Source organism: Mustela lutreola, chromosome 2 (genome assembly GCF_030435805.1).
Source record: "Mustela lutreola isolate mMusLut2 chromosome 2, mMusLut2.pri, whole genome shotgun sequence".
In the NCBI taxonomy this organism is placed as follows: Eukaryota; Metazoa; Chordata; class Mammalia; order Carnivora; family Mustelidae; genus Mustela; species Mustela lutreola.
In genome coordinates, this window is record NC_081291.1 from 224,018,025 (window position 1) to 224,041,653 (window position 23,629).

The 23,629-nt window shown below is 68.6% G+C and overlaps 1 protein-coding gene across 2 annotated transcripts; it reads right to left on the minus strand.

Moving 5' to 3' along the window:
* Window positions 1-13,351: 13,351 nt before the first annotated feature.
* On the minus strand, window positions 13,352-22,529 carry POFUT2 (protein O-fucosyltransferase 2). Of its 2 annotated transcripts, XM_059164940.1 has the most exons (9): window positions 22,355-22,529; window positions 21,261-21,511; window positions 19,131-19,275; window positions 18,545-18,655; window positions 17,149-17,215; window positions 16,232-16,357; window positions 15,375-15,555; window positions 15,047-15,170; window positions 14,124-14,417 (listed from the first exon to the last, which is right to left on the minus strand). In XM_059164940.1, exons 1-9 carry the CDS (start codon window positions 22,486-22,488, stop codon window positions 14,264-14,266), a joined length of 1,293 nt encoding a protein of 430 aa, XP_059020923.1. In that variant the 5' UTR covers window positions 22,489-22,529; the 3' UTR covers window positions 14,124-14,263. The 2 variants fall into 2 exon arrangements, with proteins under 2 accessions (XP_059020924.1, XP_059020923.1); XM_059164941.1 differs by lacking the exon at window positions 19,131-19,275 and having other exon boundaries at window positions 13,352-14,417; window positions 18,545-18,594.
* Between the last annotated feature and the right edge of the window lie 1,100 nt (window positions 22,530-23,629).

Below are 23,629 nucleotides of genomic sequence, written 5' to 3' on the forward strand. Positions count from 1 at the left end.
CACGAGCTGACGAGCAGGTGGAGTTGGCCGGCACGACGCAAGGGACAAAGACAAGGCCGTCCCGAAACGCTTGGGGGCTGATGGCAACCGCCACACCCGGCCGACCGGGTCGCCCGCCACACACTGACCTCCGCACGCAGGCGGGGGTCACAGCCGAGCTGCAGCAGGTGACCTGGCTGGGACTTCCTTGCTTTAAGAGTTTATTTGTTTACTTGGCAGAGAGAGAGCGCGAGAGAGCGCGCACCAGCAGGGGTTGGGGCGGGGGGAGCAGGGAGCCCGAGGCGGGACTCCACCCCAGGACCTCGGATCCTGGCCTGAGCCGGAGGCAGATGCGTAACTGACTGAGCCACCCAGGCGCCCCGAACAAAGACTTTTTAAAAGTTCCTTTTTTATGATATCCTAAGGGCTCGTGGATTTGTTTTTACAGAAACACAGGTGATGGACACAGAAAAAATAAAACGCCAGTGAATGTAGATTCCCCAAGTTTAAAAACCATTAAGGGAACTATCAGGAAGGGTTTTTGTTTGTTTGAGTCACCTCTGCACCCAACATGGGGCTCGAACACACGCCCCACAGCAACAGAGCAGCCGGGCGCCCGGGAAGGCTCATAAATGGAGCCACCGACAGTGTCTCCCGAAGTGCGCACTCACGCTCCACCGTCCCCGGAGCGTCCAGCTCCCGTGTGCTCTCTTCCTAACGCTTATGCTGCTTCATCCGTGCCCGGGACACGGGGACAGCGGGCGGCCAGAGGCGCGCGTGTGCTCGCGGTCGTCCTGCCACTCGCCCAAGCCTCCCGGGACGTCGGCCCTGGAAGAGCACGAACCGCTACAGGCTCGCGGCCCCAGAGCCTTCCCACGAGGACCCGCACCGACGGCGGCTTCTGCGAGATGCCCAGGCGAGACCCGGGATCCCCGGACCCGCACAAGAGCGTCCGGGGGGACAGTGGTCCGTGCGGGGTCCCGCGGCCGGCAGCTCGCCACACGCCAACGGCCAGACTAACTCGCTCGTAGCTGCATGTGCGCGTCTCCCTCTCATCAGACACGAAGGAGACGCAGGTCCTGATGCGCCATGGAAGTGGCGAAGGCCGGACGTTTCAGAGATGGTTGTACATGCAGTTCGCGGCGGTGCGGTATTCAGCAAACGCGGACACTCGATCTACCCTCCCCTCAGCGCTGGGTCACCTGGCACCGGCCGCACAAAGGGAAGCGGCGTGCAGCACTTCTTCTCTCCGTGGCTGTTGTAACGTGGGTCTTGTGCGGCTGTTTACCGCCTCCGGGAACTTGCTTCACAGCGTGTCTCCCACAGTCTCATTTCTCAGTGTTTCTCTTGGGGAATATCCTGGGGAATTACTGCAGCTGAAAAAGTGGGTCAGACCTTTCTTGGCAGAAAATCAGTCTAATTGGGTTCGATGGTTTGACGAGAAGAACGAGACCCCAGGCAGGACGTGGCCGTGAAGAGAGCGAGCTCCGTCGGCGGCTCTGAGTTTGGGTGACAGCGCGAAGATGATGGAACGACAGAGGCTTTTATTTTAAAACGTCGAGTTGGCATAAAGGCCATGAAACCAACACTTGGATGTCCGCAGCCCCCGTGGCACGTCCAGGAGGAAGGAACTAGGTAATACTCGGGGGCCACGGGCGAACGACAGTCCCTTGATGTGCGGGCAGAGCTGCCCGTGCCCCGGGACTAACAGCGACGGACAGCAGCGCTTTCCCAGGCTGGGGCTTCACACCCTTTGCTTTCCAAACACCGTGACAAAAGCCTCCTCGGACCGACAGGTGGTAAATTATTACGTAATTTCTGCGAACGACTTTTCCAGACGACCTTCTGACTCCGGAAGTGTTATGTGGGGGCAGACGGTGGAGACGGGAGGTGGACGGTTCGCGGAGGGCGGGGGGGGGGGGGATATTAAACGTGGGTCCTGGGTCCTGGCCATCACCTGTTGAGGGTCTCGCTGGCTCTGGGGTGTTCGGGCAGTAGAGGCAGCGGGGGCGACCTCCTGTCACCGTGGCTGCCGCCGCCTGGACTCTAGCTGCTCCGTCCATGCGTCCCCAGGAAGCTGAGGGCCTAGGAGGGTAGGGAGGGACCCTCATGGCCCAGCACGGTTGGGGACCGTGGTGAGGGCCAGCTGACTGGGGCAGGGTGGAAGCAGCCGTGGGGAGAGCCCCTGCCTGCAGCCGGTTCGTGCACAGGAGTGTCGGCGGGCAGGGGCCGGGGTGGGGGGGAGAAGGCCTGGTCCTGCCTGTTCGGGGACATGCACAGATGACATCACTACCCATCCCCCGCAGGCTCGTCCATGGCACAGCGAGGCCGAGGGGACATGGAGCCGTCCTGGTTTGTCCTGAAAAGACCTTTTTGTAGAAACAGAACCCCGAGTCTGTGACGGGCTGTTTCACGTATGTCGAGGCCTCACCGTCACCTCATGTGGCTCGAGGGCCCTGGCCGGCCAGCTGCGGGCACAGATGGCTCTGGAGCCCAGAGGAGTGTGCGTCAGGCCCGACCCCCGTTAGCCCCTGGCTAGGGAGCCCACAGCCCGGCTCCAGCCGGCCCCTCCCTGCGGCCTCGGCCTGGGATCCGCACAGGGCGCCTTTCTGGCCGGCCTCCCCGCCCAGCAGTGCTCCGTCCTGCAGGTCCTGCTCCGGTCGGCCGTCCGTTGGGCTCAGGAGCCGGGCTCTGGCACAGGACTGACGGGCAGGCCGACCACGGGGGCTGAAGGGTGCCTCTGGGGACGCGCGGCTGCCCACGCTGGGAGAGCTGCTGAGAATGTTCCGGGCCTCGGGGCAGAAGACACTGCTGTGCAGAATGAGCAGCCCTCTGTCACCACAAGCAGCGGGATGTTTATCTCCAGTGAGCCTGAATCTCCACTTGCCTCGTATTTTCTGGGAGGTCGGGACATGGGCCCCAGGTCACAGCCGTCGGCTCCAAAAAAGGAGAGCGAAGGCCACCAGAGCCGCAGGCCAGCACCAGAAGAAAGCCCTGAAGCCAGCTGCCTGGGCCACGTGCCCAAGGGTCTGAGCCCTGCAGTGACCGGTCGTCACCTTCAAATCTCCTGTGCCCGTGGCTCACTCTGTGAGCTCGTGAACTCCTGTTGCACAGCAAATCAGCCCAAAACTTGGCGGCCACGCCAGCCTGCGTCTTCCAGAATTTGTGGGTGGGGACCCGAGTGTCCGCTGGGCCAGGGCTGTCACCTTGGTGTCCCCTGAGCTGGAGCTGATTTCAGGCTCTCTCAGTGGGTGTCGGAGGAATTCTGGGCCTCGGCAGGACGCTGCGCCGGCTGTCGCACCACGGGGGCCTCTCAGGGGTGACTGCGGGCGGCTCCTGGGTGAGCAGGGGAGAAGCGGGGGGGGGGGGGGATGGGGAGAAAGTTTGTGACAAGTCTGGTAGAGCTGGCCGTCCCCTCGGCAGGGCTGGAGCGGGCCTGAGGGCAGGTGTGGGCGGACAGCAGCCCCGGGTCTGTGCACCTGCTGTGCTGGTGGGAGCACGGAGGCCCATCCCAAACCGAAGTCTGGCGCAGCCCTGGGACGGGGGCTCCAGGCTTCCCTCCCAAGCAGGGACAGGCCTGTCCCCGCCCTGCCGGGTCCACCTCCCCCCGCAGGTCCCGGATTTGCCTCTGGAGTGTGCGGACTGGCAGAGATGTAAATCGCGCGGGATACTCAAGGCTGATGCCCTGCGGCGTCCCGAGCACCCCCCGCAGAGCCAGCCAGGGGCACAGTCCAGTGACATCGGGCAGTCAGCCCGAGACCTGTGCGTGTCCTGAGGCCGCCACAGCAGAGCCCACAGACGGAGGCCTGAAGCCCCAGCACGTAGCCGCGCTCCTGGAGGCCGCGGGGGGACGGCCAAGCTGGGCTCCCGGCGGCCGCGGCGTCTCGGGCCCTGCCCGGTTGTGGCGTGGCCCTCTCTGTGGCTCCTCTCCTCCCTGTGGGGGCCCCCAGACTGGATGTCCCCCAGGACGATGTCCTCCTGAGACCATCACTGAGGCTCACCTGCGAGGACATTTCTCACATGAAGCGACACTCTGTGGTCCCAGGAGGAGGGACAGGAGTTTGGGGAGCGCGGCTCTGCCTGCCGTAGCCGGGGGAACAGGCCCGGGGACGTCCGTCTGCTCCTGCTGTCACATGAACGTGAATATTGATTTGAACTGAATTCAGCGACAGACACGAGGGGATTTGTCCCTCCACCTGTGGCTCGAGTTCTCCGGAGGCCGTCCCGGCGGCCCTGGGGAGGCCGGGTGGGACCCAGGCCACCACCTGCCACCAGCTGCCTCCCTCCTGGACCCAGGACGCCAGCCCTGGGAGGGTCCCGGAGCCCATCTGTGGCCCATGGCTTTGGGCGGAACCCGTGTGCTCCTCACCGCTGGCGACTCGTGCTCCCCGCGCCAGGCGACGGCTGCCGGGGCCGTCCAGCCCCTCGCGGACACGTGTCTCTCTCCGTTAGTTTCCGCGGGGTGGGGTGCGCCCGGGTCGGGCTGCTGTGTCCCCAGGAGGTTGTTGGTGAAATGCCCCTGGCTGCAGCCTGGTGACTCTCCAACCCCGTGGGACAGGCCACCCAGCGGCCGCCCCAGCGTCCCTCTGCCCTGGGCGGTCCGGCCCCACGTGCGGAGACGCCATCTCTGGTCGATGGCTCAGGCGCCTTCCTGGGCACTCTTCACCCCACGGGTCTTGAACTGGAGGTCGTGGAGGTTAGACCAGGCCCCAAACACCAGGTCCTAACCCTGGAACCTGAGAAGGTGACCTTGTGAGGAAAAGGGCCTTGGCAGCCCGAAGCTCGGGTGCAGAAGTGGCTTCTCCCGTGGCTTCTCCAGTGGCTTCTCCCGGGGACCCTGACGCTTCCAGGGGGCCCTAAAGAGGGAGGCGATGGTGGGGGTGGGGTCAGGCGGGAGCAGGGGACAGGCCACATGGCCACCGAGACGGAGCCTGGGGTGAGGGCCGCAGCTCCCGCAGCTGGAGGACTATCCTTCCCTGGGCCCCGAGGAGCCCGTGGTCGGGAGCAGAGGGCGCGTTCGGGAGGCTGCGGGATGTACCTGAGATGCTGGTCAGTGTTCTGTGGCCCTCTGGTGGCCGTGGGCCCGGGGCATGACCTCTCTCGGGCCAGCTCGCCTGCTCCACGCCGCCTCCTGTCGCTTGGCTCCCCGTGGGCGGGGCCGTCCTGCTGAGGCAGGTGGGGGTCTCCCTGCCCCCTGGGTTCTGTCCTGCTCTGCTGCTCTCCCCAGCCCTCCGTGGGTGCAGCTCAGTGGGGGCACCGATGTCACTCACCCTTGCGTCCCCAGAGCCAACAGCCGGGCCCCCTTGCTAGAGCCTGAGCGGCTCCCCAGGGTCCCGGCAGGGCCCAGTGAGGGCTGCAGGTGCAGGGCAAGGTCCGGAGTTTCATGGGAAGTGACCTTGGCCCAGGCCTGGGGGCGGGGCTTGGACTCACCGGAGGGAGCTGAGGCTATGGGAGGCCCCGTAGCCCCCTGGGTCTGGGGGAGCACCATGGCCCCTTTTCCCACCTGAACGAGGCAACCTGCCCACCGGCATTTCTAATCTCTGAACGGAGGCCCTGGGCCAAGGCTGGGACCCCAGGTCCCCTTGGCTGGAGCCAGACCCCCCCGGGGCCCCTCAGGGTGGCTTGGACGCCCCGGGGTGAGGGTGTCTCTCGCCTCCTCACCAGCAGCCGTCCCCGGGGTTCCAGGCCTTTCCGTGTGTGGCGCGGGGTCTTTGTAGGTGGTGGGACCCAAACAGGACCGGCACGCGAACATCGCTACGTCCCCAGAGCCAAGAGTGACGTGTTCACGGTCTCCTTCCCACCGGGCGGTGAGGGGACTGGCGCAGGAATCGGGGTGAGGCCGGGCTGCAGAGCGGGGGTGGGGGGGTGGGGCCTGGGGCTCGGAGGGCAGGCCGAGGGCAGGGGAGGGTTTGGAACGCCTCTTTCTAGCTGTCCCCCGAATGGAAGGGGCCGAGGGGTCTGCACCCCTTGATGTCCGCTGTGGAAGTTCCGAGCCCGCCTGGAGACAAGGTTGCGGTCTGGGAGGATCTGAAGCGGTTCAAGGGAGGTTCGGGGGCTTGGGACTGGCCTGGGGTGCAGCGAGGGTTTCGGGGGCTCAAGGGCAGGAGTCCGGACGGTTCCTTCTGCAGGCCACGGGCGGGCTCCACAGGTGTTCAATGAAGCCAGGCCTTGAGGTCCTGCTTCTGTTCCCCCAGCGGCGGGCGGCGGGCACCAGGGGCCCAGGTCAGAGCGGAGGCCGAGCCAGGGGGCCCCAGGGTGAGGACTGGACAGAGCTGGGAGACGCTGGCTCTGGCTGTGGGGCAGGGGAGTCTCCGGCGTGAGGTGGGGAGCCATTCAGACCCCCGGGCCCAAGGGCCGGACAGGGCCCGTGTCTGAACAGCCAGTGTCCACAGAGATGAAAGTCCAAGGCTGGCCAGCGGTCAGTGGAGGGGTGTGGACAGCCTCGGGGTCCCAAACAGGGACGTGGGTGACAGCGACTGTCACATCTTCTGTGAGTGCCCTCGGCGAGGTCAGCCGAGCGCCGCCCACTGCCCGGGGCTGGGGGCCGAGAGGCGGGGCCCCCGGACCAGCAGCGGGGACGACTGTGCAGAGCCCCGACGAGGCTCGGGACTCAGCGCAGACCCGACCGAGGTGGAACAGCAGGTCGAGCCCGGGCGGGAAGCTTGTGCTCTGCCTCTTCAGGAAGCACCGGGGCAGGTGGTGGGAGGTCAGAGAGGAAGAGAAGTGGGCTGGGGGGTCTCTGCAGGGGTGCAGAGCAGGTCCCTGAGAGCAAGGGAACCTGAAGAGCTCTGGTGCCCAAGGCCAGGGCTGTAGGGGGACGGAGGACCAGGAGAGGCTGCGGGACTCCTGGGAAGGGGGGGCTGTGGTGACATCACCCCACAGGTGCCCGGGGAGGAGGTGGGGGTGGGGCTGGCACCGGACAGGCTCAAAGTCCCTGACAAGGCCTGCGGGGCTGTGAAGCGTCAGGGGGTGGGCCGGGGTCAAGCAGTGCATGGGGCCATCACTAGTGTCCCCGCCCTGGGGATATGGGGTTCAGCCACAGAGTGGAGGCAGCATCAGGGCGGGGCAGGGATGCGTCCATGCGGGACAGTGGGACCCAGGCCCTCCCCTGCCCACTTGGCTCCTCACCCTGCCGTCTTGGGGTCCCGGGACACCTGGGGTTGGGGCCTGTGTTTCCAAGCTCACTGGGCCGTCCCGGCAGGAGCCCCGGGCAGGACGACAGGGGCCATCTCTGCAGTGCTGGGAGGAAGAAGGGGCCAGTGGGCATTTCCTGGGAGTCGCAGAAAGGTGGCCACTGACGCTCCACGCTGTGGTGGACTCAGAGCCTGGCCCAGGGTGCTGACGGAGGGGCTCTGCCGCAAGACCAGGCACCTGCCCGCGGGCGCCGTCTGGGGTCGGGGGCAGGGCCATGCCACTCCTGAGCCTTCCTGGTTCTCCGAGCCCTGACGGGCGTCCATGGCCGTCTGCCGGGGGGTCTGCGGGCCGGGTTAGAAACATATGTACGCGCATGTACGGTGGGCCCTGGGGAAGCAGAGAGCCTCCTGGTGCCCTGAGCAGACTCAGAGCCTGGGGGGGGACGTGGAGGTTCCGGACGGCCAACCCCCAACAGGGCCCCGGGACGGCGGTCATCTGAGGATCCAGGGGCTTCGTCCTGTGCCCCGCGGGCCTGGGAGCCTCAGGCAAGAGCTCAGGTGTGTCCTGGGGGAGGGTCAGGTGTGTCCTTGGTGAGCTCTCAGGGTGCCCTGGGGAAGCACTCAGGTGTGTGGCTCCCTGTGTCTCTCCTTCCTGGCACTCGGGCAGGTCGGGGAGGGCCTGCCTGTGGCCCAGCTGAGCCTGCCGTGCACGGTCCGGAGCCGCTGTCACCAGCGCCCCTGCGGAGACGCGTGCGCATCTTCTGTCTGGCGTCTCGGCTTCCCTCCCTGCGCCTGCAGGCAGACCCGCTCCTCAGCTGGCCGGGGGCGCGACCTCCTGCTGCAAAATCCCGTGTGGGGGTGGCTGGGGCATCTCACACTCCAGGGAGAGACCCACCGTGCGGCGGGAGCACCCATGGCCTGGTCCCAACACGGGTGGCCTGTCCCTAGAGCGGCAGTGAGTGGGCCACGGCCGGGGGCCCTGGAGAGGCACAGGAGGGTGGGGGCGGCCTCCGGAGGGGCTTGGGCCTGGCTGTCTGCTGGGAGCGTGGTGCCCCCCACCCCGACACCCAGCGCAGAGCCTCCGAGTCAGGCAGGGGAGGCTGGATCCGCTCCCTCCGCTCCCGGGCTCAGGGATTAAGACACAGACGCAGACAGAACGATGAGAAAGAGTGATCTCAGGAGGAAGAAACGAGACGTAAGGCACGACTTCTGTCCTGAAGTCTCCCCAGCCTGTTTAGGGGAGTGCGGACAAGGGTTTCCCGGATTACCGTGTGGGACTGAGGGCCGAGTCCTGGGGGCAGAGCGGCTGTGCTCAGGTAGAGGGGGGTGGCTTCCCTCCCCGACCTGGCCTGGGAGGGGCTGTACCCACACCTGGGGCTGGGCCCAGGGGTGCCCTGGATCCAGCTGTGCCTGAAGGTGGCCACTCCTGGCCTCTGAGTGGTGCAGTTGTACTTGCTGACTGTGGAGCAGCTTTGGCGGGTCTCTGCCGTCTTGATGGACACACGGCCCCCGGCAGGAGCCTCGTTGGAGAGGGCCAGGCAGAGCTGCCACAGGCCTGGGCCAGCAGCTGTCCCACCTCCTCTGGGAGCTCTTCTGGGCCAGGACCCACCGGACCCACCCAGACCCTGTCTGACACCCGTGCCCACCTCTTCAGGGAGGCCTCGGACCCTCGGTTGGGGAGTCCCTCCCCGAGCCCTGTGTCCCGCATGGAGATAATGCCTTATTTTCGTGAAATCACCCAAAACCTCAGTGGCATCGACCCCAAGGGGCCCGTGGTCAGAGAGGCGCACAAGCAACAGAAGAAGAATTTCTGAAAGTCTGTCTTGAAATAACACCTTGGATTTCGTATGATTTACCTTTCTTTCTGGTACGAAGGTCCACAGGACGGTCCGCGGCTTTTCTAGCGCCAGCCACAGAGCAGCGAGTGTTCACAGCCCATGGCACCGCCTCCGGAACCAGGGCCCACAGAGATGTGCGCAGGCAGGAAGGTGCAGCTGGCCTGGCAGGGCGGAGGACATGGTCACTGCAGAGGTCATGCCTTGCGCCTCTGGGGACGCAGCGCCAACCGCGTCCTCGCTCACGTGCTCCTCTCCGTGACCCTCCAGATGCTCCCCGGTCCCCGCAGCAGCTCCAGCACAGGTGAGGACACGAGCCCTTGCATGCCCCCGTGTCCGCACGTGCTGTCCCGCTCTGGCCGCAGGCTGGAACAGGAAAGGTGAAGATCGAGTGTCGCCGTGTTTCTCAGAAGCAGCTGGAGAGGGCGCCGTCCTCCAGGGAAGGGCTTGGCTCTGGGGATGCCTCTTCTCATTCGCTAGGTAGAGCCTCCAGGCCCCAGGAGAAGGGGCGCCCAGCCCGGGTCTCTTGGGGCAACAGTCTAGCTCTGATCACGTCCCCATCGGACGCCCTGGGCTTAGGACTTTGCCCACTGTCCCACCAGGGACCGATGGGCACCTGGTTCTGCTCCTCGTGCTCCCAGCTGGCCAACTGTGGAGGCTCCTTCTGGGCCCCGTCCTGCCACAGCTGGGACCCTCTCCACAGCTGGAAACCGCAGCACAGTGCTTCCCACCCCAGGCCCTTTGCCACTGGCCTCGGGCCCCGTGACTGTGGGGCTCCTGCCATCCTGTCCGGCACCGTGCCGCGCCCTGGCACCACTGTACTGGGCTGGAACCTGCTTTGTGTTTCTCCAACAAGCCAGACTTGAGCTGACCTCAGGGCCTTTGCACGGGCGCCTTTTCCTCTGGTGCTCTCCCACCCTCTGGGGCCCAGCTCTCTCCTGTCAGGCACACCTCCCGGTGCAGGTGCCTCAGTCCCCCTGCGGGAGTCCTCACGGACCTTAGATCCACGGCCTCCAAGCACATTTTGCACGCAGCCCTCGAGTCAGGGTGGTCCTGCTCGCCTGAATGCTGGTCCCTGACCACCCGTCAAAGGACGGCTCTCACCAGCCCCATTTCCAGCACAGAGGACCCTGAGCTCTCGATTCCATTGAACGGCATTCTTGTGTGTCCACCCCAGGGAACGCTGCTCCTGGCAGCTGTCCCAGCCCCTGCCCGGCGTCAGGGCTGCTCCAGTGCGCAGGGTCACGGCGGGGCTGGTGCGCCCAGAGGGCATCTCAGGCTGAACACGGTGCGTGCCGTCCGCGCGCAAATGTGTGCTGGCTTTACACAGTAGCCCCGCTGTGAGTCGGCACACACGCCACCCAGACGCGGGCCCCGCCCACAGAAGCCGCGTGGACTGGAATGTTCCGTCAGTATGCTGCTAATTAAATGACGCTAACGCCCCGAACATGAAGGGGTTGATGGCCACTGGGGGAGCAAAGCCAACCCCCAAAGGCTACGGATGGCACGATTCACTTCCGTTGTCCTCACAAGGTGACAGATGGCAGCAGCGGGGACTGGGGGGTGGCCGCCAGGCGTGGATGGGGGCAGCAGAGGGGAGCCAGGAGGGGGCCCTTGAGAAGGGACTGTCTCGACTGTGGAGACTCACACGTGCACACACACATGAAGACACGCACTGACACACACCCACGCCACACGTGGACAGGCGCACACACACACACACGGGCGCACATGGGCACACACACATGGCAGTGCAGGGGGCAGCCTGGGACCCATCACCGCGGGCGGCCAAGCCGGGCAGGGCGTCCACAGAGGGCACACGGGCTGGAGCTGTTACTGGACCCCGTGGGCGTGTACGGCGGTCTGGCAACCAGCGAGCTGAAACCACATCTTGTGGCCGCGTCTGCATGTGGTGGCCACGGCCTGACCTGCCCTTGGCCGTTCAAAGGCTGCTTGACGCACATGTCCCTGATGATGTCTTCAGGGACACGCTTGGGCCCACGGGATAAGGCATCCGAGGGAAAGTGCCCCCCATGGGAGGGGCAGGACGGCGAGGTGGGGTGGGGGGCGCGGCCGCGGGACCGTGACACTCTGCTCTGCTGAGGGTCCTCCTGAGCCCAGGCCAGGGCGGGGGGCTCTGTCTGCACTCGGGTCGCCGGCAGCGGTCCTGGCCAGCGTCCCACTCAGGCCACGCAGACCTTCCGGGCAGCGTGTGGCTTCACTCTGGAGAGCGCGGCGGAAACCCTATGACGGGAACGCTCCACGGCAGGGACAGGCTCACCCACGGGCTCTGACCGCGGCTCCTGCTTTGCCCACCAGGGAGCTCCCGACGGTTTACTGTGTGCCGCACACTTGAGCCTGTAGCCGGCAGGGGTGACCCTGCTGCCGAGGTGAGCCGGGCTCCCCGGGCTGAGCAGAGGGGAGAGGGTGAGGGCACCCGGCGGCCGGATGAGGGGCGCACAGACCGCGGCTCCTGCCCACGGACGCTGGCGGCCCCAGGGCCCGGGTCCAAGGGAGGCCCGGTTCAGGGAGGTGCCGTGTCCCCAGCGCCAAATGCTCCGGTGGGTACAGGGTTTCCCCAGGTCGCATGCCTGAGCTCCAGCCTGGGGGGCCAAGGTTGGGGGGCGAGGTCGCTCAGGAGAGTCGGTGGGGGGCACACACGAGGTGCACTGACCAGGCGCTCTGTCAGCCCCTTCCTGCCCCCGAGGCACGACCCGCACGGAGGAGGGTTGCAGAGGCTGGGCCTGGGTCAGGCTTCCGGTCCCACAGTGGCCTTGGCAATTTATTTTGCCCTGAGTGGCCTCAGTTTCCCCATCTGTAAATGGGGGAGAAGGGGCCAGCGAGCAGACATACTCCATGGTCCACACTGTTCTGCCCCTCTCCACAGCCAGCCTGTCCTGCCGGGGGCGGGGGGGGGAGTGTGACAGGCTGCGGCAGGTCAGCCCCCGGCCCGGAGCACGGCGGGGTGTGCAGAGTCAGGCCGGAGGCTGCCAGGAGTCAGGGTCTGTGGCCGGCGGTGGGGGGGGGGGGCATGCCTGGGTCGCCAGGGGACCCGGCCCCTCTATGCTCGCTCAGTGCCCAGCCCACGATCAGAGTCGACCCCGCGTCCCCAGCCCTTCCAGCACAGCTCCGAGGTGTGGCTCCGAGGTGCCCGGAAGCTTCCGGTTCTCCAGACTGGGGTCGGAGGCAAGGTCAGCCAGATCCCCAGGCCCAGCAGTAGCCTCTTCAAGTGCCCTGCCCCCCTGCGGTGCCCAGCACCCCACCAGCGCAGGAAGGGCAGCCGTGGTCCCCCCGCCCATGGCCCCTTGGACCCTCAGCGACGGTCCCCCGTGCCCAGAGCCCCAGTGGGGAGTTGGCTGTGCCGCGGGAAACCGCCGACCTGCTGAAAGGGAACAGTCTTCGGGAGCGGGAGGCCCAGGCATCACAAGGGGCCTGTTGGCCGCCGCACCCCCCTCTCCCACGGGGCGGTGCCGACGCACGGACGCACACGAGTCCGCGAACACAGTCCTCGCCGCGCACCTGCCGTCTGCCCCATGGAGCACCGGCCTGGCTGCCCTGGCTGGGATGCCGAGCTGCCCCGTCGGGGGCAGGGCCAGGCCCAGGGAGGCACCGGGTTTCTGCTGGGCTCCAGGCGTGTGCATGGCTCCCCCGCTCCCACCTCTCACGTGCGGGGCTGACCCAGCCCGTCTTGGAGGGGGGCGCACAGGTCGGGGGGCAGGACCACAGCAGCTCCGCCGACCGGGGGCCTCCCCCAGACAAGCCGCCCGATGGTGCACCTGCCGGGCTGAGGCCACCAAGGTGGACGGCTCCCGTGCTTCCTCCTGTGCCCGCGCTACCCCTCCCCGCCCCATGTCCTGCCACTGCCTGGCCTGCCCCCCAGCCCCGCATGAGTCCTGCCCTCCGGGACGGCCCCGTCCCATCACCTGGCCTGCAGCTGTGGGCTGTCCACCCCCTTCTCTGCTCAGTCCCTCCAGGGGGTCCCGGGAGACGCCTTCCACCCCTCCTCCCACGCTCCTCCTCCCGGGGGCCGGGCCGGGCCGTGGTCACAGCAGCTCCGGCCACACAGCGGCTCAGGGACGTGGGGTCCCAGGGCCGCCCACAGCTGAGCCGCCCGCTAGCACGGATGTGCTGTGGGGAACGGACCCGGCAGGACCGGCCTTCCCGGTACCTGACCTGCTGCTCTCCCGGGGCCCTGCTCTTCCCAACAGCCTGGCAGCAGCCGTCCAGCGGACGGTGGGAGACGGTGTGCTCGCCGGCCCTGCCACCGCGGTCCCCAGGGGAGGCCACACACGGAGCAGGACAAAGCATTCCTTCTCCTTGAAACAGAGTGAGGACAAAGTCTGGACTGTTTGTGTCGTTTTCAGCTGGAAAAATTCAAGGCGTAAGAAGACACTGTTTCTAGAATTCCACTTTTCTAGAAAATGTACTTTATTAATAGCATCTGAAGGTACAAATTAGCAGAGAATAAATACTTCATCATCTCCCCGCACACCACGGGGACACCACGGGAACCGAGCGCGATTCGGGGCGGGTTTTCAAAGCTCGGGAAGAAAACACAGAAGCCGTCTCTGGGTCACCCGGGCAGTCTGTGCGAAGTTGGGGCTCCTGGTCAGAGGGGGTGTGTGGTGGCCACACCTGAGGCCCAGAAGGGGGTTCTGGGCAGCGGCACGAGCCCTCCGGAGGCCAGAGTGACCGTCCTGCTCGCCCCCTACCCTCCAGCGCACTGCGCCCACCGCGAGGCAGGGCCCAGGGTGTCCGACCCCCAATGCCGCCACACTCGCCGTGGCCTGCCCGCAGCCCCTCAGCCAGCCACAGGGTTCCTGTGTGTGGACCTGACAAAGCCCCAAAGCCCTGCTGAGGAACCTTCCAGCGCCCGAGCCGGGGAGCAGAGAGCCCCTCACGGGCCAACACAGGACTCAGGCCCAGTTCTGCAAGGTGGGGGTTCGCCTTCCCGCCAACGCACACGGCGCCTCCCGCGGGTCCAAGTGCAGGACACGCGGGCCGGCAGGCTGAAACACAGCAAGCCCGTGGGGATCCGGACGCCCTCCAGGAGCCCGAGCCCCCGCACCTCCTCACATCACACCGGCCCTGCCAGCAGCAGAGCCCCAGGCAGCCCACGGCGGGGGAAACACCGACAACGGGCATGCGCCGTGGCTCACGTGGCTGTGAGCAGGGACCGTGACCCTGAAGCGATGGTGGGGCAGCCTTGCCTGCCGGTCAGGGCCAACGCGACCCCGAGGCCACACGGGCGCTCAGAGGAAGACGAGGCCACGTGTGCGGATGTCCTGGGCGCAGGGCCCACGAGGAGCCGGCGGCTCAGTAGGCCACCCTCCAGTGCGTGGGCTGCTCGCACGCCTCCTCCCGGTCCCCGCAGAACCGGTTGTACGTCGTCCGTGGGTCGAGCCCGAGGATCTCTCTCTCCTCGTGGATCCGAAAAGAGAACGTGGAGACCGAGGTTCCGATGAAGAACCTGCCAAGGAAGCAGGGTCACGAGAGCCGCTCCAAGGGGCCCAGCACCCACCGGCCTGACCTCTCACCCCGCAGCCCTGCGGCCAGGCCGGACGTGCGGAGCAGTGGCCACGGGTCCCGCACGGGCGGGGTGAGAACGCGGCCAGTGCCCGGCAGTCTGGGGCTTGGGGGCAGGGTGCCGAGAGCCAGGCTGAGACCTGGGGACAGAGGTGGAGAAGAGGACCCTGGCCCCACAGCCTGCATGCACGGGCGCAGGGGCTCTGGGGACCCTACAGATGCGGAGAAACCAGGCCCCCTACTCGAAGCGTGCTGGCCTCCTCCTGGGCCCAGTCCCCCCGCTCTCCTCTGGGGTGGGCCTGCCTCCCGCGACGACGACACACGGAGGGAGACCACAGCTGTGCTCCGCGGGGACACGCGTGACGGGAGGTTGTGGCCGGGCGCAGGGGAGCAGAGTCCCGGGTGGGGTCCCTACGGGGACGGCCGGGACCCAGTCCACTGGCGGGACCGGGGAGAACGCTACGGGTGGGGAGTACAGCCTTGAGACGAAGCCGGGTGTCAGCCTAGCCCACGCGGGACCAACCGCCACGGAGATGGACAGACCACGGCAGGGCCAACCGTGGGCAGAGGCACCTGGCGTGCGCGCAGATCCACTGGTCGATGATGGCCACGCCGCCGTCCCGGTACAGCTCCAGCTCCTCCCACGTGGGCTCGAACCTCACCATCTCGGGCAGCAGCCGCCTCAGCTGCTCGTGCTCTGCAGAGCGATGGAGAGACGGTGACCGGGGGCTCCGCGGGCACCGGGGGCTCCGCGGGCTCCGCGGCTCAGGTCCGAGGCCCCGGCACGAAACCCGGCGCTGCCTCCTGGCCACGCTGCGGGCTCGCAGTGCACCTGGGCCCGCCCGGGACAGGACGGGACGGGGACCGGCAGACGGGGGCCGGCAGAGCCGGAGCCGCGTACCCGTCCTGATGGCATCTGTGGCCACGAACACCCTGTCCAGCTGGTGGGTCTTCATGAGGCTGCGAATCTTCTTCACAGCCCCATCCAGGCTGGGCACATCCTCTCTGTGGCCCCAGATGAAATCTTTTCTCCTCAGGTGAACCGCGAGGTACGGGCCCCCCAGCGCGGAGCCCAGCGTGACCTGGCAGAGGAGGACGGGGAGCGCTGAGCGTCCAGGCCGCCGCCAGCCCCCTCACGGCAGCCCTGCCCACGGGCCCGTCTCGGGGACTCTTGGGGCCGCGAACTGGCGAATCACACAGACCCTCTATCCGAGCGCCATCAGGTAAACACAACTCTGGGGAAAACGTGCAAATTAGATGACCAAAACCACCTATTCCTGCATTTTCCCCAGAGATGCGATCCGGATGCCCCCGTAACCGCCATGGGATCCCACCACTGCGCTGGAAGGCGCCCAGGGGACCAGCGCCGGGAGGCTGGCCGGGACGCCTGTGACACTGGAAGCGTCGCCCGCTCGGGACAGCAGCGAGTAACCGGCTGCGGTTACGTGCAAACCCGACCCTCCAGAAGCGACTTCTACGGACACCGACGACCCCGCGTCCGCCTGCGCAATGGTCGCCTTCCTCGCTCTCTGCGGCTCCCGCACCTCCGGGCAGACGGCGCGGACCGGTCCGCGGCTGCTTTCATTCCCAGAGTGGCGCCTCCAGCTTGCCGAGGGGAAAGGGAGCCGAGCCGTCCCCCGGAGCCTGTGGGGACACACGGGGACCCTCCCGAGGGGCGTCTGCGGCTCCCCAGAGAGCAGCTGGGCGACCGTGCGCCCGGGCAGGCGCCTGCGCGTCATGAGCAGTGGGAGGCGCTACCTTCATCTTGGTCCAGTCCTCCTGGAAGGGGGTCCTGTCGGCCTCGTCCGTGGAGTTCAGGTACTTGCTTCGGAACTCGTCCCCCACGGCCCGCAGGTGCTTGGCGAACACCATGCTCCGCCGGGTCTGCGGGCGAGAGAGCCGCTGCCGAGCGCCCCGCCCCGCCCCCGCCGTGCCCGCCCCGCCCGGGAGCCCCGCAGCCCAGGCCGCCGACCGGCCCCCGACTTCGACAGGGAACCCGAGGACGCCGCCCCAGCACTCGCGGAGCTCGGATGCGGACGCGCTCCTGAGTCTGCCGGCGACAGCCCAGTGACCAGAATGCAGAATGATCCACCAGGACGGTCCCCACACGCAGGGACAGGCCTCCCACTGACGGGAGCCACTGTCCTCACCACTAGCTCAGGGCCACAGTGCCCATGAGAGGCGCAGGCCCTGTGGGCGGCGATGAGAAGGCCCCTCCGTGCTTCGGGAAGGACCAACTTGGGAGGCCCCCATGTCACGTGTCTAGGGAGCAGGGGTCTCTCGGGTCCTCCTGCCCAGCCGCCCACGGGAGCGCCCCACCCCTCACTCAGGGCAGACCCCCAAAGCACAAGCCAGTGGCCACGAGGAGGTAACATGAAGCCCAATTCTGCAGGCTCCTGCCCGAAGCGCCAGGCACGCGCCCCAGGACGCAGACGAGCCGGTCACCCACAGCAAGCGGCGGCGTGGGGCCGGAGCTCATGGCAGGCTGCGTTTCCTCCAGCCATCGGCTGCCGCAAGCAACAGCCCCACTGTGAGAGACGCCGACCGGCCGACCACGTGCACCCCGGCGGCTGTGCCACCCCCCGCCGCACCCCTGCCACGCGGGCCAGCCAGCGCCCCGTCTCAGATGTTCGCAGGCGCGCCGAGCCGTGTGGCGGGACCCATGGGGCACTCACGTTCCAGTACTCCTTCCCCCCGTAGTGGTCGTGCAGGAGGTTCTCGGCTCTGTCCAGCATCACCGACCTGTTTTGGAACGACACGGAGCGTCTAACATCCGGTGCGGCTGCCCCAGGTGCGCTGGGAACCGAGCTGAGCCCCTCCCGGGCGCACGCGGGCCCATGGGGGGACCCCTCGGGGAGGAGGCTCCGCACACACTCCCGGGGCGGGCGTGCAAGTTCTCAGCGTCCGGGGACGGGGGTCTGTCCTCTCCTGTCCCAGCCACTGACCTGGGCAAGGCCCCGGGACGACCCGCACCAGACACAAAACAGACAGGATGAGGCGAACGAGTGAGACGGCCCCGGCAGCCTACGGAGCCGGACCGCGCCGAGGCGGCTCGCAGCAGGAGCGCAGCCGCGGTTCTCTACGAGGTCGGGGACTCTCGAGACTCGAGCCCGAGGGCAAAACCGCACAGGAGGACGGCTGCGTCCCCCCTGCACGCAGCCACCCGCGAGAACCCAGCCGGCCGTGCTGCTCGAGGCGCAGGCCCGCCCCTCCTCCGAGAGCGCTCAACTGCTCCCCTGCAGAGCGAGGCCACGTCAGGCCCCGTCCAGGGCGACCAAACAGCCCGAAGCATCAGAACGGGCAGAGGGGACACACCAGCAGGGGCCATGTCCACTCGGACCTGGAGGACGCGGGGGCACGCGTCTGGGAGAGGCGTGTGGTCTCCTACTCTGCCCTCGTCCCCGTGTCCCGAGTGGGACAGGGTGCCAGGGAGGGGACGGCGCGGACAGGAGGCCGCGGCCACCCCTCTGACCACTCCGAGGTCCAGCTCCGAGGAGGCTGAGTGAGAGACCCACCTGCAGAGGCGAGCACAGGTGGGACCCGGGGTGACGCGGCGGACCACCTCCTCACCCCGTGTCAGCCACCCGGGCAATCACCGGGTCCGGTGAATGAGGAGGGTCAGATCGCCGCTCCCTTCCAGTCGGGCCTGAGCCCTCGCTGTCCCCTGCCCCCAGGACTCCACACCTGCCCACCGCCCCCTCGGTCAGGGCCCCGGGCTATCCCGGTGTGACTCCGACTCCCCCGCCCACAAGCAGCAGAACGAGACGCCGGCCGCTGAGTTCCCGCCCGGCAGTGGCTGCCCTCGCCGCAGGGACCCACGTGTGGGGACAGTCCCGAACCCGGCTCTCCCCAGGGACACGTGCAGCCTCCTCCCCCCTCAGCCCTTCCTCACTGTGGCCCGAGAATGGGGTCCGGACGAGGTTTACCTCTCCCGTGCTGGCCACAGCCAAGAGGGATCCCGACGCCAGCAGGATGACAAGCACACAGGCATACGTGTGCACACACACGCGCACACGCGCACACACGCGCTGCCTCACCGGCCGGTCACCAAGCGGAGCCGGCGGCGCTCACCTGGCCGACGTGTTCCTCAGCAGCACCGGGGCCATGATGGAAGCCGAGCCCTGGACGGACAGACACGAGACGTTGAGCGCTCTCGTTTCTTCATAGCCCCAAAACCATCCCCTGGAAAACAAGAGCCGGCGCCCCCGTCAGCCTGGGCCCAGCGCGCGACGCCTAAGCCCAGACGCGCACGCGGACGGCTTCACCCCGACACGCCGGCCCCGCTCTCGTGGAAGAGCGACCGCTCGGGACTCCGGCCAGTGACGCTCTCCTGAGATCCTGAGAAGAAACCACGACCCCCATCCGATTCCACGGGGCCGGGGGGCCGCTCGGGGAGCTCCGGCCGGCAGAGCGCGCAGAGGGGCAGGAACGGGACCCACACGGGGCCTCTTGGCCAGAGCCCAGCAGTAACGGCCCCAGAACAGCCGCGCCCCGTCAACGACCTCCCGGAGCACGGAGTTTCGAGCACCCAGTCATTCGGATGCTTTGTCCACGGGTGCTGCTGGGGGGACAGCCCGCCGCGGGCAGGTCTCCTGATGGCAAAGGGGTCCGGGCGACCGGACCACCGCGGCTGCAGCGCGGCCCCGCCCAGCCGCACCTGTAGTACTCGTGCTTGTCCGGCGAGTACAGCAGCGGGTCGAGGCACGGCCGCTCGTCCACCTTCTCTTCCCAGGTCCCCTCCTTCCACCCCTCCGCGTAGCTCTGCAGCACGTACACCTGGTCGATGAAGGGGCCGCCGGACTCTGCAACAGGCCAAGAACGACCGCGTGGCGAGAACCAGAACGGCCGCGGCACGAGAACCATCGCTTCCCCGAACGCCACCCTCCTTCCCGCGCGCCGCAGAGAGCTCACGGGGGCAGACGCGGGACTCGAGCGGCAGCAGGGCACGAGGTCCCAAAAGGCGGAGAGGCGCTGCCTGGGGCAGCGGAGCTCACCCGGCCCTGCTTGCTCTCAGGGGCTCCTCACCTGCCCCGCTTCCAGCTGCCGGGCCTGCCCTCGCCACCCGCACTGCCGGTCCTCACGACAGCCACGGGCCCCACACGTGCTGTCCCCCACGCTGCCCCACCAGGACACGCTCCCCTCCCTGCAGGGACCAGCCTCGTGGGGACTGCTCCCTTCAGGGCTGACCCTGACCCCTCAGGAAGCCGTTTACACCCCAGGACACCTGCCAGCCACAGCCCCCCGCCCCACAGCCCGGTGCCGCTCTCATTTTCTCCAGTCGCTCCTCGCCATCCGGGGCCTCCTCCCGGTCACCTGGCTTCCGCCTCCCCGCTCCCCACAGGAGCCCCAGGAGAGCAGGAGTCGGCATCCGTCCTGCCACGGCACCCCCTCCCCTCGGAACCTGCCGGCCACGCGCACAGTGTTCACGAAGACGGGTGAGCGGAGCCCGGCCACGAGAGAGCCGCCCCGAGCGCAAGTCTGGTGTCTCCTCCACCCTCCCCCTCGCTCGGCTGCACTGCGGGTGGCGTCTGGTCCTGGAGCTCCAGAGGCCCCGTCGCAGGAAGGCCAAGAGGCCTGCTGCCCTGTTGCACGTGTCCCGGCAGCAGGTCCCAGGACAGGCTCCCTTCCCGCCCCCTCTGTAGAGGGAGACGGCTGGGCAGGTGGAGGCCAAGCGGGTCCGCCCGCCCACGGCACATCACCCAGGATGGCCGCCTTCTCCGCCCAGCTGCTCTGGCCCCAGGCTTGAGGCTTCAGCAGCAGCAGGGAGGGGACCGGGCGCCCCACCCCACATACCCCGTGTCCCCCACTGAGCACCACCTCACCTGGTGGAAGCTCCCACCTGTCCCCATATCTGCCTGTCAAGAAACCCCCTGGCCACAGCCCTGTGCGGAGGTGAAGGGCTGTTTCCCGGGGAGGCTCCATGACCCGTGGCTGAGACAAGTCTGAGGCCGATGCCCAGACTCGGTCAGACCAGGCGCTCGGCGACGGCGCCCGTCATGGGTCCCAGAAAGATGCGCTCCACACGTGCTTCTTCCAAATCTCAGAGTTTGCTTCTTCCCCGTGAACGAAGGTTTCAGCAGGTCCGTATCGCCCCGTGCCTGCAGGCCGTCCTGGGACTGACCCCGCCACGGGAACGGCCCAAAGGGATGGGGACTAAGGTGCCATGAGAGCAGAATGTGGAAAACGCAGCGGCGCAGCGGCAGCCCGAGCTCCGTGGGTCCTCCCGTGGCAGGAGATCCGCATCGTGTCTGCGCCCCCTTGTCCTCTCCCCTTGACCGGCTGAGGGGGCAGCAGAAGGGTGTTGCGCCCTTTTAAGCACGAGTCTTCTGGAAACACAACGCTGAACCCTGCGCACCCTCGCCCTGTGAAGATCCTCGACTTCGCTCGCTAAGAAGCTGAGACTGTGCAGGATTCAGGGGAACGAGACACACTACGACGAGAATCTTCGCCAGCAGCGCAGGGAGATGCCAGCAGGTCAGCGCCCCCTGGGGCACGGACAGCTGTCCCTTGGGGACACAAGGCCGTCTCCGCAGGGGAGCCCGCCTGGCCCCTGCACAGACAGCTTCCCCACCGCCGTGGGAGCGTCCTGCGCGGGCGCACCCGCTGCCCCAGGCTTCAGAGGCAGGGGCCACGCGCTCGCACACTTCAGATCGGTGTCCCTACACCAGTTCTGGAAGGAGCAGGACGGCGGGGCACTGTGGGTGCCAGATGGCAGCGGCCCCGCGCACACGAGGGTCAGCGCGCCCGGCCGCAGACAGCCGGCGGACCGCCCCGACCACGGCCTCACCTGCAATGAACTGCTCGTACTCGATGACCGGGACGTTTCTGTTGAGACTCGGAAGGTCGAAGAAGTCGGCCCAGGGAATGCGCACCTGGTGGATGTCCGGGCTCTGCCAGTGGTAGAGGCGGCCCCAGGGCGGCAGCACCAGCACCCACTCCTCCGTCTCCAGCAGCGTCTTCAGGAGGGAGGCCACGCGGATGTACACGTCCCTGCGGAGGTTGAAGCCCTCCGGGGGGTTGACGTCGTACAGGAGGTACCTGGGGGCGGCAGGAGAGCGGCGCTTGGGCAGCTCCCGGCGAGGAGGGGCAGCGGCCAGCGCGGCACAGCCCACCGCTCACCGAGCCGGCCAGGGGCCAGCAACCACGCGCCCTGCGACCGGCGGAGTCCGGGCCACAAGAGCCCGAGGACGGTCTCCCGCCCGGCTCCGCTCTGAGCGGCCACCGCAGAGCCCGCCGTCTGCGGGATGACCGGCGCCTCCGCACGCGTCGGTTCGCGCAGGACACCCGTGAGAAGCCGCGGCGCGGACGCGGGGTCGCGTCTCACGGTCTAGCGAAGACCGTCGCCGGCAGCGCCCGCTCGGTCCTCCGCCCCGCGCCCGCCCCGCACGCCGGCCTGACACGGCGCGGCTCCCGGGCCCGCGCAGCCCCCGCCGCGACCCAGGACGCTGGGACGTCACCCCCGCCCGCAGTCGCAGGGGCCCCGCGGGCCACCCCGGGCCGTCAGCGCGCGGCGGGGGCTGCTCGGGCTGAGCCCCGGGAGCGGCGGGACCGCAGACACCCGTTTCCCGCCGCGGACGCTCCCGCGGGCAGCCGGGGCGGCCCCGCGCGGACACGCCCAGGAGGTCGGGCCGGGCCCCGCGCCCCCGCTCGACGCTGACCCGCAGCCGGCCCTTCCGGGGCCTCCGGGACGCCGCCGCTGCCCCCGCCGAGCCCGGCTCGCCGTGCAGTTCCGACGGCCGGCGGGGGGCGGTGCGGGGGTGCGGGGTGCGGGTGCGGGTGCGGGGGTGCGGGGTGCGGTGCGGGGGTGCGGCGCTGACGGGGTGCGGGGCGGGGGCGTCCGCGCCGTGGAGCCCGCCCCGCCCCGGCGCGGACGCCCCCTACCGTCTGCGGGACGCCGCCCCCGACAGGATGTCGGCCGCCGACTGGCCGGGCCAGAACTCCTCGCCCGACCCCGAGGCCGGCGGCCAGGACGCGGCTCCCAGCAGCACCAGGAAGACGACGCCGAGCGCCGCCATGGCCACGGGCGGCCACGCACTTCCGGCCGCCGCGCCCCGCCCCGGAAGCGCCCCCGCCCGCCCTCCGCCGCGCGTCCCCCGAAGCCACGGCCACGCCCCCGCGTGCGTCCTGCGTCACTCCGAGGCCGGGCGTCTCCCGGAGCGGACGTCGCTCGCGGGCGGCGCAGGGCGCAGGCCGGGCAGGTGCCGGGCCTGGGCTGCGGCTGGTCTAGGGGCGGGGCCCCGCGTCTGCGGGCGGAGCCAGAGGGCCAGGGCGGGGCCTGGGTGTGGGCGGAGCCAGGACGGGGGGCGGGGCCGGCCTGGGGGCGGGGCCGCGCCGGGCGGAGCGCGGCCGAGGTGGGCTCCGGCAGGTGTGCGCGGGGCGCGGGTCTCGGCCTCCGCGGGCGGCGGGCGGGGTTCGGGGCCGGCAAGCCGCAAGGCCGACCCGAGGCCCGCCCAGCTGGCCAGGTGCGGCCCCCGCGCCGCGGACCCGCCCGGCCCGGTGACCCGCAGAGCCGTTTCGGGGGGACGAGGTGTCTCCCGCTGGGTGCGGGGTCTCCCTGTGGAAGACCGCGGCCTGGGGGCGGCAGAGCGGCCCCTCTGTGTCGGCGGGCTCAGGACGCCGGAGCGGCTGGGGTAGGAGGGGCATCTGCGGAGCCGGACCTTGGGGTCAGCAGGCCAGCGGCTCCCGCGCCCCGTCCCTGGGCAGCCCAGCTCTGCGCCCACCTGCGCGTGGGGCTGCGCGGCGGCGGCAGGGGTCCCGCAGGAAGCTCAGGGCGGTGCGGGGAGGCCTTGCCTCCGGGCCCCTCCGGCCACCCCTCGCTATCCCGGCACCGCCCTCCCCTCCCCCCAGCAGCTCCCCGGGGACACTGTCTCTCTTGGAGGCGCTTAACTCCGCGTGGCTCCTGCCCGAGGGGGACCCTTTGGGTGACCGGAGCCTTCCTAGTTTATGGCATGAAATGCACCCTGGGTCCCGGGCCGGGGGAGGGCGGCCTCAGCCTGTGCCTAGCAGTGTAGGGACCCCGGGGGCGGGGGCAGCGAGGGGGGACGGAGTGGTGGAGACGTCCACACCCCGCTCCCGTCCTGGAACCGTGATCTCGGGCTTCTCCTCGCCGGCCGGAGCGCCTCTACTGTTGAAGCCACGTGCGGTCCAGCGCGCAGA